General features: G+C 40.3%; 1 protein-coding gene across 2 annotated transcripts; it reads left to right on the plus strand.

The window, feature by feature from the left end:
• Window positions 1–242: 242 nt before the first annotated feature.
• Window positions 243–16,852, plus strand: rasef (RAS and EF-hand domain containing; the record flags this gene model as incomplete). 2 transcript variants are annotated; one of them, XM_084024938.1, is made up of 18 exons in its annotated part: window positions 243–562; window positions 1,894–2,217; window positions 7,393–7,539; window positions 8,101–8,191; window positions 9,312–9,407; window positions 9,883–9,960; window positions 10,060–10,175; window positions 11,020–11,088; window positions 11,267–11,333; window positions 11,657–11,745; window positions 12,413–12,713; window positions 12,885–13,025; window positions 13,114–13,264; window positions 13,538–13,619; window positions 13,733–13,847; window positions 14,211–14,318; window positions 14,478–14,554; window positions 15,393–16,852. In XM_084024938.1, the coding sequence occupies 18 exons, from the start codon at window positions 243–245 to the stop codon at window positions 15,493–15,495; spliced, it is 2,475 nt and encodes an 824-aa protein (XP_083881064.1). In that variant the 3' UTR covers window positions 15,496–16,852. The 2 variants fall into 2 exon arrangements, with proteins under 2 accessions (XP_083881064.1, XP_083881065.1); XM_084024939.1 differs by lacking the exon at window positions 243–562 and having other exon boundaries at window positions 1,570–2,217; window positions 14,208–14,318; window positions 15,393–16,815.
• Between the last annotated feature and the right edge of the window lie 2,409 nt (window positions 16,853–19,261).

Below are 19,261 nucleotides of genomic sequence, written 5' to 3' on the forward strand. Positions count from 1 at the left end.
AGACTTGGAAGGAGGGAGGATATAAAAGTGAGGTATCCTTCGGTCTTTCAGTGAGAGGATTTTTTTTTTCAAACATGGAGCAAATGGTTTTACTTGCTCCCTTCTTACGCTGGCTACCAACAATCTGTGATTCTCACCAAAAGGAAATGCAATGTTAAATTTAAGTATTTGACTTTGCTGTACAGTTAGCACTGTTCTAATTTTTCCAAAACCACAGCGAGGAAGATATCTAAAGGAAAACTATGGCATCAACAAAGGGCATGAGCAAGGAAGAACTGAACCACCTGAGTACACTTTTTCACGCCTACGATGTGGATAACTCAGGGTGCATTGAAAAGCATGAGTTCTCTATTATTTGTCAGGAGCTCCACGTCCCGGCCCAGGAAGCAGAAAGCGTATTCAACCGCCTGGACGTCGACCACGACGGCACGGTGACCTTAGAGGAGTTCATCAGTGGCTTCCGGGAACGAAAGGAGGACGAAGATGACCCTGAACCCGAGGACAAGAAGTCCTCAGAAAGTGAGGATGAGTTGCCAGGCAACAAGGAGCAGGTGATATCCAGGTGAGACATCAAAGTCACACGTTTGTGTTTGTTGAACCCAGTTTGGGCCGGCCTTCGGTGTGGAGTTTGTATGTTCTCCCCGTGTCAGCGTCGGTTTTCCCTGGGTTCTCCAGCTTCCTCCCACAGTCCAAAGACGTGCAGGATAATTGATGACTCTAATTGGCCCGTAGGTGTGAATGTGAGTCTCTATGCGTCAGCTCTGTAATAGCCTGGCGACCCTGCATTCGTCCCAAAGTCAGCTGGGATCGACTCCAATACAGCTGTCATGTTTATGACATGAATACAATTGAATTCATTGATTTAATATCAAATCAGAAGGAAATAGCCTTAAGGTTTCATTTTTATAAGAGGCCCACATCTTAAACTAATTTTTGCCCTGCAGCCTCCTCATGGGGTTTGGGACTGTTGTCCAAATGCAATATGTACATTAAGTGATAACAGCTGGTTGGTATAAGAACACCAGTTGAACACAAAGGTGTGCGGACGACTGGCGTGAAAGATCTTTCCTCCTTTTCCTGTAAATGTAAGTAACTGATGCTTCTCATTTCCAAGAATATAAATGTATCTGTATATTTGGTAGGAAACCAAATTCAAATCAGAATACCAGCTTTTAAGAGAATATATAACTTGTGCTGATTTTTGTTTGTTTGTCTCACTTTGAGCTCAAGTAGATCATGAATTAAAACACAACCTAATCTTATGTATTGATTTGAGCGAGTCTTACATGCAAATTACACGGCGTGCAGTATATTTTGTGTTTTATTTTCTTGCATGTTTGGCGATTATACACCCAACATATGATAGAACCAAATATTATTCAACCTGCAGGATAATCTTTGGTTCTTTCATTTATAAAGCTGATTCAGCAACATTACAGGCTATTAGCCTTTCTCCACAACGAAAGCACTTTGCTTTGGCCTGAAGCCCAGACCTCCTCTTTTGTTGAGGTAAGAGAGTGAACAAACGCGCGCGCACGCACACGCACTGCACACAGGTAGCGATGGCTGGCGCGTCACCTGAGTCACACACACCGCAGCTCTTCTGTCGGAACAGCTGATTACTGGCTGAAAAGACAGGGGCATTATTTTGTGGAGGCAGAAGCAGGAGCCTATGCGTCCATATTTGATTTATTGGGCGGTTTAATATGGATTACCTTGTTCGGACCATTTATAAACGCGTAACAGCTGTCGAAATGTTTGGATAAGAGCGAACGCGCCTGGAAGTTGGGATATATCTGATTATTCGGAATACAACGTTGGTGGTTCTATAGGGTTTCTGCGTGTGCATGGTCTCGGTGTCCTCAATGTAATGAGACGCATTCATTTTTCCAGTCGGCCTGTCGTCAGAGGAATGAGCGCGCAGGAGCAGGACCGGCTGAGCACCCTCTTTAAAACCTACGACGTGGACAACTCGGGGCGGATCGAGAGACACGAGTTTCTCACCATCTGCGCGGAGCTGCAAGTGTCCGCTGCCGAGGCGGACCGGATATTTAGCCGGCTGGACGTTGACAACGACGGGACCGTCACCCTGCTGGAGTTCATCAGCGGCTTTCATGACCGCTACGGGGAGGACATGGACTCTGAGGGAGGAGAGGTGTCCGCCGCCTGGGAGAGCTTCGAGATGAAACTTGGCGATCAGGCCAAGTTCATCCCCAGGTGAGAGCGCGCACCTGCCTTAAAATATGGAAATTCTTCAGGTGATATTAATGTGTTCCACAGTGAGCGCAGTGTGCGTAAAGGTGATGGTGAGCCATAACGATATACACAGGGAAATTCACCTCCTTCACATGAAAACCAGGATAAACACTCATGTAACAACTGCAGCCATGTTAGTTGGATTACAGTGTCAGTGACATAAAGGTTGGTTATACATATGTGTGTCTTACATGTGCCAGTTTCCCTTGATACATCTTATTATAACCTAAATAAATAAACTCTCATGTTGAGAGTGAGACCTGTTTCACAGCTTCTAACATCAAGTAGCCTAGAGTGAAACCTGCAGTTGGTCAAAGTTAACATGTTCAATTATTAGCCAATAGAAAAATAAAATTCTTGGACACTATTTCCATACATTATATAAGTCAGTTTTCTCGCAAAATTACCAAATATGACATACTATAGAGGATGTCGTGTTTTTACGCGTTTTCTATCAATTTTAAATTGAATTTAGGTTTTAAAAAAAACCAATTAATCAATAATGAAAACCATTGTTGCATCTTTGAATGATTCAAATAATTCAAGAAGATTTATCTTTTTGGATCTTAACAATAGCCTAAATATAAAAAAATATGTTATTTGTAAAAGCGTTACCTTTTTTTTATCAGAATAAATATTAAACACATTTTTCACAACAGTTGTCTGATGCTGTGTGGCAAATTCTCTTCCATTTCTGTTCTTTACTGAAATATAAATATATTTATAATAATATATTGAATCTTTATTGGTATAATTGTATAAAGCTGTTTGTTAATTTGACATTTGTATGTTGTTGTGTAGAGATATAGGTTAGAATCTTTTAAATGTACTTAATTTTACTCTTTCTGACATTAGTATTTGTCATCAATATTAATACTGGAGCTAACTGAAACCAAGAAATAGGTTTATGGTAAATTATGATAACATTTGTCCCAGCTGAGTGACATGACGTTATTATAACATAATATTATTAACATAACTGTAGTGTTCATTTCAGGAGTAGGGAAGTCTCTCATTATGAACTAGTATTTCTAGTGTTACTTTTTTTTACACTTCATACGAAAAACTAAATGGGGATTTTCAATATTTCCATAATATTTGTGATATTTGGTACCACCAAGTATTTGGTCTGAGCTGAAAGAATATTTTTACAATATAAACAAATATTGAAAATATATAAAGAGTCACACTTTACAAAAAACCAAAGGGATGAACCATATGCTACTATTGAAACATCCATTAAGTAAAAAAAATAACATAATAATACTATTAATAATAATCACTATATGAATCCACTAGAAATTATATTTTCAGTCGCATCCAACTGCAGATCTCTTTCATGGCTTTAACTATTATATGACATGTGAGAGACATTACTTCATTCATAGTGCAGCCATGTCAGAACGTCAAGCCTCCATCTAACGCTGGTAACATAATGCATAATGCAGCGTGTCAGCATTATGTCATTTGGTTTTTATTGGATAGCAGTATTCATAGACACTCTGCGTCATTCAGGTATTACAGTATGACTGTCATCGTCATTGTGCTTCTCCACCCATAACTATAATTCAATTAAATTTGATTAGATTTTATATATCCCAAAATCATGAATCATCAATTTGCCTCAGAGGGCAGAGTAAAGTCTCAGGCCTTCTCTAAATTGTGGAGAGGACTGAAACTGGGAGCTGATTCTGCTGAGGGGGAGCGTGAAGGCTCCAATTCTACTTTAAGGGACTCAAGGAACCAAGAGTAACCCTCCATTCTGGGAGTGCAGTGTTCTAGCGGGGTAACAGGGTACTATGAGTTTTTTCACCTGTGCTCTCTCTGTGCTACGTTGCACTCAAAATCCTGACTGAAAATCCTCACATAGAACTGATTGGCGACTGCTTTGTCAAGGATCTTAGAGAGAAAGTGAAGGTTAGATAGAGGCTATCAAAATCTCTGGATCAAGGGGCTTCATGAAAATAGGTTTAATGACAGCTGCTTTAAAGGACTGTGGTGTATTGCCTGTTAATAAAGACAGATTGATTCTTATCTAGTAAAAAAGTGCTTACTAAGGCCTAGACCAGGTGTGTCAAACTGATCCAGTAAAGGGCCGCTGTGGCTGCAGGTTTTCATTCCAACCAAGCAAGAACACACCTGATCCAACCAATCAAGGTGTGAAGGCCAATCAGGTAGGTGAATAAGTCGAGTCAGGTGTGTTCTTGCTTGGTTGGAATGAAAACCTGCAGCCACAGCGGCCCTTTACTGGATCAGTTTGACACACCTGGCCTAGACCTTCTTCAAGCAGCCAAGTTTTATGGGATAAAAGAGACGGGAAGATGGCTTAGATGAAGAAACCGTTGAGGTCATTTGGTGGAGAAAATGACTCTAAACATGTATCGGGTTTTACAGCTGTTTCTAGCGTCCTATGTTTGAGGATAAATCGATCAGTTTAGTTTAAGAGTTGATCAATTTCATCTCTAGTTAGAATTCTTCTTCTGACCGTTTTAGGAAAACATGACTCAATAGAGCCATGGCGACCGTGCTGAAGAGAAACCTGGAGTTGTTATTATTTTTGTCTATTAATCATTAGCTGTTGGCTGGGATTTCCTTCTTACTTGTTTTGAGAGTAGCCGAGATTCTTCTAGATTAATTCTGCTTGCGGGTTTAATTATTATACCACCGAGCTAACCTTTGTTTTATTATTATAATTTTAACAAGGACAATAGTGTCATTCACAGAGAGAGAATTACTTCTTTAAATTTAGCTACAACACTATCAGATAGACATCTAGTGTAAAAACCTTGCCTTGGTGTGTAGTCCAGTAATGAGAATTCAAAAGTGTATATTTATTTCCTTCTTTGTGATTCCAGGTTGTGGTTCCAAAGTTTTATTACAAGAGGGGTTTTTTTTCTCTCTCGACTATGAATCTTAATTTATTTTCAAACTCGTACACTATTTTGAAAATGTAATCCTTGTGCTTTCTTGCACATTTGTACAACTCAGTTCCTACCATTGCTTACTGATGTTTTCAAACATTCCTTTGCAGAAAAATATAGTTTGGGTTGATTAATATGTTCTGCTACAGTACTGCTTTGAGTGTTGTGTTGCTAAGAGTGTCGTCACTTTGTATTTTTCTCTGTTGAGACTGAAGATTTCTCTCCCGTGACGCTTAACTTTGTATGAATTGAAAGGAATAACTGTAAGGATTCAGTTGTGACTGTCCAGTGTCTATATGCCTCCAGGCAGACTTAATGACGGTTTAGGACATCTTCTAATCCATCTAATCTATGGTCTAATTCACGTATGAAACAATTACAAGTCTTACATTATCTCCTCTTTATTTATTTTTTTGATTTAGTCGTTCCTTCAGGCCAGGCATTGGACTCGTCCTCGTGCTGCTGTGCTGCATGGCATCAGGACATTGATTGTCACAGTGGGGTTTTCTGCTAAATACACTCTCTTATCTTGGAGTGCACTTACAGTCACCGCTGCAGCAGTCAGCTGAGAGATGACCATTTGGAAAACAGCTCACTTCAGACAACAGTCTGTGTTTCAGGGGAAGTGAAAGAATATTTTGTCTCAAGTATGAGCAAGAAACCTCAAGAGTAAAAAATCGATTACATTCCTATTAATACATTTTTGGGCTAACTGACACTGGTGCAAAGAGTGTATTTTGCTTCTTACACCATTGAATCTCTCAGCTGATTGAGGCAGTGACCAGAAAACGGCTCCATGCTTCTCTCGTTTGGTCTAGTATTTGACTGCTCCAGACATATTCCGTTTTAGAAATCCACCTGTGTACAGCATGTGTGGATACAACGTCGTGAACTCAGAAGCACCTCCTGATGCTCAGACCTCATCGGCAAACAGAAAAATACAGGGAGTAAAACGGAGCAAGTTTATTTGCAATATTTCACATATTTCACTTGACTTGTTTCTGTGCCATTTCTTTAAGTTATTGTCTCTAATCCCATCATGGAAAACCCACATAAAAAATGTTCTATTTATATAATATCTTCTTGTTTTCTACGACTTAAACAATCCTGAACACGTGATCATATCAATGTCAAACACCGGACACCTAACAACTGTTCAAAGTATGTTTTCCTGTCTTCCTTGTTTGTGTGTGTTTTCTGTTATAATCAGTTTGAGTTTGACACTTAACGATGGTGCAGCGCGGTGAGTGTCTTATTGACAGACAGGCAGCAGTGTCTGTATGCTTTAGCGTTACAACCCGTCCGCCCGGTCAGTAGGCAAACACACTGTAGGATTATGTAATCCACTTTTACTGTTGGGCTGTGACATAGACACTTTATCACTGTACCACTATAAGGAGTTCAGTTCGGTATGCATGGGCTAAAGTGTGTGTTGAGGACTTCTATTAACACATCCGTATGGTAGCTGGTTTTAAACTCTGGTGCATGCTGTCATGTATAGTTATGCTGTTTCAGTGGCAGATAAAACACATGGGATTGCCTTGTAAGGTGTGTTTGTGCTCTAGTAATAAAAGAACATAAATGGAATTGAATTACACTTATCAAAAACATGCATATCGCAATGAATACCAGTACATAAGAATTAGGGTTAAGGTTAACGGATAAAAAACAGTATAGAAGGAAAATCGCCCACACAGTAGTTTACTCCACAACAGTTACTGAGATGGCAAATTTGATACAACAATATTAGCATGGGAACAAATGAAAACGTGCAATAAGTTAATTAAGTCAGCCCATAGTCACAAGTGGTGGGAAGGCAAACTACAATTAACAAAGGAGTAGCAACTTGAGTCACTAGCATGAGGCATGGCAGTGACTGATTTAATTACCAGTTAAGGAAGGCTGCAGCACAGACTTTTGTATTTGTTGTCTTCCACGGAGTAGAAATAAGGAGATTGATACCACTCTCATGTCTGTCTAGTAACCTGCAGCTACAGCCGGTGGCTGGTTAGCTTATCTTAGCATAAAGACCAGATACAAGGGGAAGCAGCTAGCCTGGTTGATGTTTCTCTCTCTCATGTTTAACTAACAAAAAAACAAAGTGTGAAAACCATAGGTTTCAGTTTTGCTATGGGGTTATAAGCAGGTCCATTTCTTGACTGATTCTAGTGGAACTACAGAACAAAACTGATGTTAAATCCTTATTGTCTTCCAGGAGTGAACTGGCGGCTACGTTGTACCAGAACATCAGTCTGACTGAGCCCAGACTGATCAATCAGTTTGAGAAAGTCATCGTAAACTTCACCAAAGAGATCAAACAGCAGAACTCAGAGATGGAGAATCTGGCCCTCACCATTAAACGGTGGGAAACACACACACACACACACACACACACACACACACACACACACACACACACACACACACACAATTTCCTATGACAATATATTCTATATTAAGTCATATTTTGTACATAAATAGCTGATTTCCTTGATGTAATGATGTGTTACAAAAAATAGAAGGTGTTAACAATATATAAGTATAACATACTGATAGACACTGTATACTGTAATACCATGCTGCAGGCTCATCTGCAACTTTTTCCTCCTTTAATGTAAGTCAACTCCACTGTCAGATTTATGTACTTTTCACTATGTTGATCAAAAAGAGAGGATCGACTGTAACACCAAGATCCTTTGCTGCCAAAATCTGAGAAGTCTCAAACTAGTGTTGAAGTGGTTTGATTACCATAACAACTTGTTAAGTAGCCCAAGTTACATGTATTGGTAAGAAAACCTTTAGGGCTTTAGTGTTGGCTTGAGATTCCAGTAATGTGTAGTTGCCAGTAGATGACAGTAGATGATGATAAGTAGTTGTATACAGTAGGTGATGAATGGATGATGATGCTGACATTGTTTTGCAGAGCACAGGACCAGGCATCAATGCAGCTCAGTGAAATGGAAGACGAGATGGACCAACGCATTCATTCTGCTGAGAGAAAAATACGAGATCAGGTGGGACAAAACTCAGACGTAGGAACCCCTGAAACCCCATAACCTCACTTTTCTGTTCTTGTTTTGATATCCCTGGCTCGTGTTCACTTTCTGAAGTTTGTGTAGGCAAAAGTGATGAGCAGCGAGCGTTTGTTCAGCTCTTCCCTCATGTCAAACAAATGTAAGCGGCTAAGTATCAGATTACTCATCCAAACACAGACACGCCTGCTGATCAGCTGGATTTCACAACTCTGTGGATCCCAGATATGAAACGGGAGACAGATGGAGCATGATTTAGCCTCCGTTGTATATACAGTTGTATATTTGCGATGATGAGGTTGGGTGATGTGTAGATGCCAATGACAATTGGGTAGCATACTTGACGATCCAGGTTGACCGGCATGCCACGAGAAGTCAAATTTAGCGATGGATTTGAATGAGCAGTTTCTGTCATTCTGTGCTGGTTACAATTGTCATATATTACTGCAAAATCAGCTTTTTGAATTCTAGAATTAAAGTTCTATCGCCTTGTTTGCCTTTGTTTTCAGTCTTTTCCATGAATTTCAATCTAGTGGAATGTACATTTTATGAAAGCTGGAGATATTCCCTGGAATCTGTTGAAACATGATAAGATTTGATAACAATATTTCCATGACATAAAATGAGAAGTGTTAATGACTCAGACCAGTAGAGATCACTTGCTGGGTAAGGCATCAGTTTATGAAACTTACATTTATGTAATATTTAATCTTATCTTTGGTCCTGATGTTTCTTTAAAGCTTGCACGACAACATACACGCTCTCTTATCTGTGTGTGTGTGTGTACGTGTGTGTGTGTGTGTGTGTGTGTGCAAGCTTATGTAAGTGTACTTCAATGACTCGGCTAACTCAGGAGCTGCTGTTTGTTTTGTGTTTTGTGTACACAGGCATGTTCTGACACCTATAAGAGAACTGTTATTTATGGAAACTGTAGATAGACAGGTGATGATATCGATTCACCAGCAGCTTTAGTCATCGGTAGTCACAGATTAATGTGTCACAGAAATGATGTAACTGTAGAGCGAACAAACACACACAGACATTCATAAACTGTTATTTAAAAGAAACTAACCATTGGATGTATTTTCTTTTGTTTGTGTAGGAGAAAAAGAAAACGGAGTCAGCACTGAGTGAGTTACAGACAGGTTATGAAACCGAGGTGTGCGAGCTGCAGTGTAAAATCCAGAGGATGCAAATGGTAAATGTTTTACCTTCATTTTACGCGACAACATGTTTTGTATTGGAGATATGTTTGCAACTCTTTGAGATACATATTACTTCAGTTTAAAAAGAGCAACCGTCAACAACCTGAGGGCTAAGGCTGCTTGAGGACTGTTGGAGAGAAGCTTGACATTTGACCCACTTAGACGTGAACACAAACCACCTCTTCAAAGTAAACTGCAATGTGATTTCACCTTTCTGCTTAACGGTGTGACATCGAGTCCACCGCTGACTATATTCACAAGAAGCTGATTCACGACTGATTTGCTCTTTTGACCTCCTGTAAACACAGATGTCAGCTGGACTCCACTGATTCAAATATCAAACTTTCCTTGGTTGTGTGTATTGATGCGTAGGCCTACGGTATTTTGCTGTTCCAAAAACTACAGATTGAGTGCAGTCTGTTTTAGGTCTGACTAGCCAAATATCCTAAAAACACATATGTCCATCAGATAGAAGAGAAGTACAAGAACATGACGGTGAAAGATGAAAGCCCAGCTTTGAAGAAGAAGATTAACGAGCTAACACTGGTAAGACTGAACGCACTTCAACTCATTTATAACGTGTCAGGGAATTTTCTCTCCTCTCGGCTCCTATTAACCACACACTCGTATGCATCCGCTGTGCAGGAGAACCAGCGGGTCAAACAGGACCTGTTGAGGTCTAAGACCAAAGTTGCCTGTCTGCTCAGTGACATGGACTCGCTAAAGACGGAGATGAACGATCAAAGCATGGACTGTGAACGGTGAATTTTTCACTCCTTTTTGGATGCTGTTTATATCTTATAATACTTATTCAGTTCAGTTTTGGTGAATTCGACTTCAACAATCTTTACTCGTCGTTTAATTTAGTTTAATTGTGTTTGAAGGCTTTTTTGAAGGCCTTTTTGACATTGAAGGTGAAGTGCATTCTAACAGTCTGCTGATCAAACATTAGGGGGGGATCCTGTGTAAACTCTGAAAGTCTAAATCAAGAATTATTGAGTTGCAGAACAGGTTTTCTCTGCCTTCTTTCTCACCACTCGTAGTAACTTAACCGTATTTCAAACCTTTTTTTTTAAGTTTAAAAACACATTATCTGTTAAGAAGAATCAAGTATATCAACCTGGCCTTAATCTGCTGCTCAAATGACCCTACTGTTCAGTTATGTTGCTGCAGAGGGACAGACAGAGACAGGCCACACACCACCATGACCGACAGACGGTGCATTCTTTCCCAGGCGGTGTTTTCATTTTGTCACAGCTGAAACAGGATATCCTGGAGGGAGCTCACACAATAACATCTTCATAAGCGTTGCTTAGCGACGGAAGCAACAGGCTTTATTATCCAGCCGGACAATACTCTGCCTCCTTCTTAGTGATGGTGTCTGTCTTTTAGATAATCCGTTAATCTGGTGCACAAAAATATCTCTGGTTTCACGGACTAACTGGGATTCAGATGCCTGAAAATATCTCTCATTCTATTTATTGTCTGTTTAAATAGGCCATGTGTGTGCATTGACATTCGACTGGCAGTAATTCAAGTTGTCATACATTTTGCTTTTGGCTTACATTCATATTAATCAACAGTTGTTTGGTGTTTGGTTTGCAGAGACGAGGAGCTCATGAAACAGTTCTCTGATGAGCGGGACGTCCTGGAGACACAGATCGAGATTTTGCAGTAAGACAGGCCGCGTCACACACACCAATTAATGTTGAAGTTTTCTACTAGAGATGAAAAGAGCTCTAGCTGTACTCAGAAATCACTCAGATTCGAGGCAAGGAAGAAAAAGACATATGGAATGAAGAATAAAATAATAAAGTTATGATACTGTTTATTTGTCCTTCTGTGTGGATAGGGCAGCCAACAGGAAGCTGCATGACAGCAACGATGGCCTGAGAGCCGCCATGGAGAGGACCATGAGGGTAAGGCTGCACAGTGATTCAGAGAATATTCAAAATCCAAAACTAGTTCTGTTTCCAAATTGCAAGAAGCAATTTCATCATCGTATTCTGGATCTTTGCTTATGTTTCTTTGTTTCCTTATCCTCACGTTTGATTATTTAATTAATTGACTTAACTCTGTGTTCTGATGCTTCAACCCATGTAAATAATTTAAATAATTTAAATAATGTAATAATGTAAAAAATCATTGGACGGACAGATGTTAACCACTAACACTTGATTAGCTGAAAACTGTATATTGTGCTCCAAAGGTTCAGCAAAACTATCACATTATTGTGTTTCAGGCTGGCAGCAGTGTATCACCAGCAGACATGAAGAACCGAAACAGAAGTAAAAGCATCTGCTACACATCACCCTATGCACTAATGGATAGGTAAGAGCTGCAAACAGAGCAAATGTTTAAGAAGTGTCAAGTGTCTCTAGAGTCAGTTTATAGCTGTTTATTATCACTATACCTTCTTTTTATTCTTAAAGCATTTTAATTCAGAAACAGTCTGGATTGTTGAGCACTTATATTTCATCATTTTCATTCAATGTTAAACATTTTGATTAAGAATGCTGAGGAAGCTATTGTTTTTTTTTTATTTCAGACAAGGTATTGCTTAAGTGACAAACATCAAATCAAGTTGTTTTTTTTAGCTTCTAATTGAAGGATGTTTCACTTGGATCCATAACCAAGTATTTATATAGCAGTAAAGTAAATGTTGAATGTGCTGGGAGATATTTATTTAAGGTGCTGTCCAAGCTGCTGAACAACTCTGTGGTCGTGTTTTTTAGCCAAAGTTTGAACACGCACCTCTAAACGTTCTGCTCTCTCTGCTCTCTCATATCCATGGAGATGAAAGTTGGCAGACTTTCTACTAGGAAATAGTAATATTGTTGATGGCTCTGGACTAATGTGTCCAAGCTGTTTACCACCATACACTGGGGCTATCTCGTATATCACAAATATCTCATTGGCTGGATATCATTAGAGATAGGTCTGTTTGTGATTTGGCTGAACCTTGTGCTTTATGTCACGGATTATCTCCTACCCTCAGGGTCAGCCAGCGTATGGATGACCTCCCTCTGTTCACCCGCCGGCCCAGCGCTGACACGATGGCCTTTGCCATGTGCGACCCGGGCCTGAGGCGCAGACACAGCAGCGAGTGCGAGGAGGACAGCCTGCCTGAAGTCTACATGGACAGCGGCCTGTCGACACTCAGGGGTTCCCACGGAGGCTACGACTCAGAGCAGGAGGTCAAAGGTCACGAAGAGGAGGAAGAGGAAGAGAGCGAGAAGAAGAAAGAGAAGGAGAATGGCAACAAAGATAGCATGGTGGGAGAAAACTCCGACACTGAGGTGAGACAATAAGTATACATGCCCATCGATACTGTAGCCTAATGTCGTCATGGCAACGTGCTCACAAGGTGTGTTGTGCTACAGGTTGTTATGTAGTACAGAAGTTAGTCATAATGTGAATTCTGTGTCTGAGAAGATGTTTCTATTATCGTCTGTGTGTCTCCGTCACAGCCAGCAGAGACTCAGGACGGTGAATCAGCGTTCGGTTCGGACACCAGCTCAGTTTTGGACTGGAGGCCATCGGAAACCATTAGTGTGACTGATCCCCCAGCCCCAACTATACGAAAAGCCCTCAGCGCCATCAGTATTCAGGTAAGAGCGAGAGAGATGTTACCAAATGGAAGATTGGAGCTCCACCACACAAATACAGCTTCAGTCTGCCTCTCTGTCCCCTCTGCAGAAGGAGGACAAGGACACCACAGACCTGGGCTACATGACGTCAGAGAAGGCCTACAGGATCGTGTTGGCGGGAGATGCAGCTGTGGGAAAGTCCAGCTTCCTGCTTCGCCTCTGCAAGAACGAATTCAAATTAAACTCGAGCGCTACACTGGGTGAGTTTAACAAAACCGAAGCCAACTTTAGTGAAACGTACGTCAGAATAACAAGCTTTAAAGTCTTGTTCCTGCCTCCTTGACCTGTGAAACGAATGCAAAACTGTTCCCCAAGAATTGCCAGCTGACTTATTAATGATTAATTTCTGCACATGATGGCATGAAGTCATAGCTACAGTAAATATTCAGTTCACCTGGCCAGGCACCGCCACTGGCCTGACCGGCTGTGACTACCAGCTTAGTCATGTGACACGTTGCTTGTGTGTTCTTCAGGAGTGGATTTCCAGATGAAGACACTAATCGTGGACGGAGAGCCTGTTTTACTACAACTATGGGACACTGCAGGACAAGAGAGGTGTGTGTTGGTATAAAGTGGCCATGCTGTATTTATCATATAACAACCAATGAGTTAAATAAGGGTCACGTATGTTTGTGTGTATCTTTAACCGCTTTCTCCCCTCATTTAAGGTTTCGCAGCATAGCAAAGTCGTATTTCCGCCGGGCGGACGGAGTGTTGTTGCTGTACGATGTCACCTGTCAGAAAAGCTTTCTTAGCGTTCGAGAGTGGGTGGACATGATCGAGGTAATGCAATACTCAATGCTCAAAAGAGCTCAGCAGAATAAAGGTGGAAACTAGCTCTTCTGTAATGGTAATTTGTTTTGGCAGTTTTGTCAAATTGTTCATTTAAAAATGTTTCTCTCTTTTTTTACACGCTGCAGATATGTAAGTGTTGGATTTACAGTGTTGCTGTCGTACTGTGGGTGTTGTGACATTCCCCCTACTTTTGATTTATGCATGTCTGTATGTATTTCATGTGATGTCTGATATGATGCATGATGGTCCTTAATGTTGAAACCTTTCAGATCACCATGACCTGGATGACTGGTAATCTTTTGTTTTAAATATTCCTGTTTATACCTTGTTGTCTTTTTGTTTGCATAGCAGGATGTTTCCCAGGAAGATATCCCTATCATGCTCGTGGGTAATAAAAGTGATCTTAGACAAGGTGGAGGCAATTCTGTGCCGACCAGCTACGGTGAAAAACTGGCCATGGTAATGGAAAATAAACACAAACTTATCTTCCTTTACTACATTTTAACGATGGCATAACTCATATTATCAAATATTTTGGTACACATAACTTCTATGCTACTAATAAATCAAAGTCAATGAGTGATTAAAGAATAACCATTTCCTGTCCTCACCCAACAGACATACAACACTCTGTTCTGTGAAACTAGTGCCAAAGATGGCTCCAACATCCTGGAGGCTGTGCTGCACCTGGCCAGGTGAGAAACCGCAAATTCACACAGCTGAATGCACAACACACAAACATCACAGGACTTTTTAATCTTTGCATAATTGTGTATTTTTGAGTCTATAGGTTTTAGCTTGCAGGAGACACTTTAGTTGTAAAAAAGCAGGTGTAATTAATATTTATTTGAAATTGATCATTGTTGACGTTAATTAGTAACACAAGTCAAAACGCCTGCCAAGAGAAAATATTAATTACTTCCAAAAAAGAGAATCAGGACCACCTTACATGCAGTTATGAACAGCAAATGCGCTGTATGGTAACCTCCTTTTAAGTGGGACCTTTGCTGCCCTCTTGTGTGTAAAAGTTAGACTGCTGCAAAGGAAAACAAACATGGCGGTTAAAGGCGCCCAGTGGAGTTGTAAATAAACAAAAGTCATGTTTACATTGGGTGTTACCCACCAAATCACATTGTGTGTATCCTTGAGGTCAAACAAATATGTCGAATGTATTTCTTTCCTCATCAAACATTAAAAAAACATTTTAAATCTTCTTCTTCCCTGCCTAATGGAGAATTGCAGAATATCTTATAACTGAATTTCCAAGTTGTCTATTTAAACTGACTTGACATGAAACACAAAATAGCAGAAAGTTCTCCTCAAGCATTCATAAGTCTCATTCAATAGAGATCTGTATACTGTAGCTTCGGCCCCACTGGACTCTTTTAGCGGTAATGACATTAGTTGATCCACGAGAACAAATGATTGGAAACCACCTTTAAAAAAAACAAATATGAAAGTACTCTGAAAAAAACAAATGTTCTTTCTCTGTATGTTTCTTCCCTGAAGTTCCTCTTTTCTTTCCGCCCATAGGCAGGTAACAAAACAGGCTGCGTTTGATGATAAAAGTCACTATCAGTCGCTGCCCAAATTAGATGCCCCCAGGAAGAAACCAAACTTCTCCTGCTGCACCTGATCAAACTCCTCAGAGCTGGACCTCATCACAGGTGGAAAAAAAAGAACTACAAATGCAGAAACCTGCCAAAACAGGAATGAGTCATAATCTCCGCAGAAGTATAGCAACAGGAACAAATCATCACCATCGTGAATAACCGAAACAATTTAATTTATGGATTAAAAGAGCAAACAATGATGGGATCTCAGCAGAATACCCATTTCTCATATCAGTTCAGATTTTCTTTTGTCATCCCTGGTTATTGAAGCGAGATGTATTAGAGTTGTGGAGGCTTGGAGTCGTACTGTTAGTTATTTTATGAATGTTTAAGTCAGTGTAAGTTATGTTAATTTTTTTTTTATGCTATTACACATATTTGCATACATTCGCGTCAACTGGCTCCATCACGCTGCGAAGCAAATCATGAAAAGAGAAAGAAAGCTGTGAAGTTGAACGTGCGAAAAGGATTTGAAAGTGAATTAGTGTGTTTTTAATGTGGAAGATGTGTTGTGCTGTGACACCTGCATGTGATAGAGGATGGATATTGGCATGTTGTAATGGTGAGAGAAATGAGAACAGGTCTTTATCTGGTTATGCTATGAACTGTGGAAATGATCACTTCTGTGCTCCGGTGTCATCAGTGTAAGTGCCGGTTGGAAATGATCTGCAGGATGTTGGTGGCCTGAGACGTCTGTTTGCTGCCACCCAGAATGTCAAACTTTATTGCAAATGAACGGCATCGATATCTGACATGGGGAAGCTAGGAATTATGTGAGAACTTAAAGCAATAGCTTCATCTTTGTTCAGACACAATGGACCCTGGTGGTTGTACAGAATGTAACCTCATTCTGTTTGCAAATCTTTGTTAAAATACCCTGACAGTGTTACATTTCTTTTGACGTCCCACTAGGAATGATTGTCTGTTAAATAAGTTCGTTTTCTGGAGCTGAACGTATGGCAGATCATTTCCAATTTCTGGTGTGCGTAACTAAAATTAGTTAAGCATTAAACGAGAGGTGGTTGGAAGCAGATGCCCTGTTTTTATCCCTCAGATACAGGACATGGCTTTGATTCCTTTTAAATGTGTACATGCTATCCTGGCCAATTGGCACTAATGATGTTATAGAATATGCGTTGTTGTTATTAGCCTTAATAACTAACGCGCAAATTATGTAATCATCATCAGCAAATTGGCGTTAGCACTTGTGCGCTACACTAGCTACTGAAGGTGTACTGAATGTCTACACGTGCTGCTTCTGCTTTTTAACGATTGTAACAGTGAATAAAGACCTACCAGGCTTTACAGGAATGGTGTTCGTCCTCAATTTCGTTGTCTTCTGTCTTAATCGGGCGATGTAATGGTTCACTTTTACACTGCCATCTATAGGCTTAATTTTCTAGCTTTAACTTTTTAACCTTATTTCGCTGCTGTATCTGTTTGACATCCTGGCAACCTCTGGTGCGTGCAGCCAACCAGGAAGTGCCAAAAACTGCAGTTCTTCAAATGACCACTTGAGGCTGGCTCCAAAAGTGAGTTAATATCCATAGAATGTTAAAATGCCAAACCTTACAGCAGAAAAAAACATTTTACATCATGGAACTAAAACACAGTTTTGGTCTGCTAACGATATAGCCTGTTCATGACAAATCTATGGGGTATGACATTTCATATAACTCTTTAAATTACATTAAGGCTTAAAGTAATGCATTATTGAGGGCGTGGCTGCTTTGGGTGACAGATGGGCACCGTCTCAGTGTGTCAGTTGCTCTGCTTTTTACGACTACTCTTCAGTAACATTTGGGTGAGATCACAGAGACTACTTCCATATTCTATACAGTCTATGTTCACAGTCAGTAGTTTGACCTAAAGAAATGCTTCTAAAGCCACATAGAAAGCTCACGTGGCTGACCTAAAAGTCTTGTTTGTTTTTTTTTAATTGTCACACATGTACACAGCACAGCACACCGTGGCATTTAGCCTCTGCATTTAACTCATCCTACTATTTAGAGCAGTGGGAAGCTAAACAGCACCTGGGGAGCAGTTTCTGTGGCCTTGCTCAAGGGCACCGTGGCAGAGCCCAGACACTGGACTGGAGAATCTCCTGCTACTTGTTCCATGTGAGGACCGTCCAGTTTCCAAGCCAAGCCGCCCCACAGACTGTCCCCCAACAAACAACGCTGGGCCCAAAGGACACGACCAGCTGGTCTTTATACTACGTCATCACACAGAGCAATTTCTCCAAGCGTCATTATAAAAATAATACAGTTGCTAAAGGGTGCCTTATGTGCCTGTATCAGACGCAGAGGGACGTGACGTCGGTATTTGATGAGGTTGGAGAGAGGACAAGCTGTTTCTTGTTTGTTGAGATAGCGGAAATCTAACCTACTTTACATGATGAAAATCATGGCATCTACCAATCTGAGAAGCCAAACCCTAGCTCTCGTAACATTTGATAAAGAGCTGAAAAAACCCATATCTTTCTGTCTGTCTGTCTGTCTGTCTATCTTTCTATCTCTCTATATATACCCATCCACCATCTATCTGTTGCTCATACTCGAGCAATCTGCGCCCCCATTATAAAGGCACAAAGGAGAAGACAAATCAATAAATCTGATAATTTCTTCTTGGTTGCTGCTCTGAACGAGCCTCCTGTTAGCGTACTCCCTGAGCGTCTGCAAGTGCCTCCGAAGCATGGCTGTTTGAATAAATGCAACATATGTTAGGGATTTTGCAGTCTCTCTGTGTGTGTGTGTGTGTGTGTGTGTGTGTGTGTGTGTGTGTGTGTGTGTGTTTAGAGCTGGCACGGGTCCCTGTCTCCACCTCCCATCTGTTTACATTGTCATGTGCTTGATGAGGCGAGACCACTCATTTGTCAAACAACATGTGGGGTAGCGGAGGTGGGGATGGGGGGGAGTAGCAGCTGAGAATGGTTGTGTGTGTGTGTGTGTGTGTGTGTGTGTGTGTGTGTGTGTGTGTGTGTGTGTGTGTGTGTGTGTGTGTTCAGTGGTAACAGGGGGATAATTAGATAAGGGGACTGTGTAGCAGGAAGGTTAATGACAGTAATGAATATATTAGTGTAGAGGAGAGAGGGAGAGAGCAGGTTTTCATTTCTGTTTTGAGTTGAAAGTTAGAATACAACAAAAACCTTCAAATTCACATTAATTATGAACAGTTTTGTGTGTATTCTTTCCAAAAGAAAAAAAAAGCCAACAAGTCTCATATCTGAAGATGGTCTGCAGAAGAAATGGTAACATGACGACGTTGAAGTCATGTTAAATCATTTTTCTGTGCAGGTTTAATCTTAGTTTGAATCTTTGTTTTAAATCTTTATTTTGGTATTTTCTACTCATATTCACACAACGTGGATCAAGTTAATTGTGCCTCACATAAAAAAAGGTTTACTCACCAATCACCGTAAAATACAAGTTTAATTGCTGCTCTGATTAATGCAGTCAATGTACAAATTCCCTTTACCCTGAATAAAAGACATGGCTTCGGCTCCATTTAAACATCGTCATTTTGAAGCTTTTATATTTGATATTTGAGTTATTTGAGTGAAAAAGAGCTCCATCCCATATCTGGGGGAGTTATGAGAACAATTTAATCTTGAAATTCATGTTTCAAGATTTCCCCAAACCTTTGATTAAAAAAACAAACCCTGTACATTTGAAATATAATGAAATAAGATTAGAACTTAAATTAATTTAAATTATGGCACATCCTTCAAACCTCATCAGTCAGTCTGTGAAAGTTTCACACACACAGACACACACACACACACACACA

The sequence above is a fragment of the Eutrigla gurnardus genome (assembly GCF_963514095.1).
Source record: "Eutrigla gurnardus genome assembly, chromosome: 13".
NCBI lineage: Eukaryota > Metazoa > Chordata > Actinopteri > Perciformes > Triglidae > Eutrigla > Eutrigla gurnardus.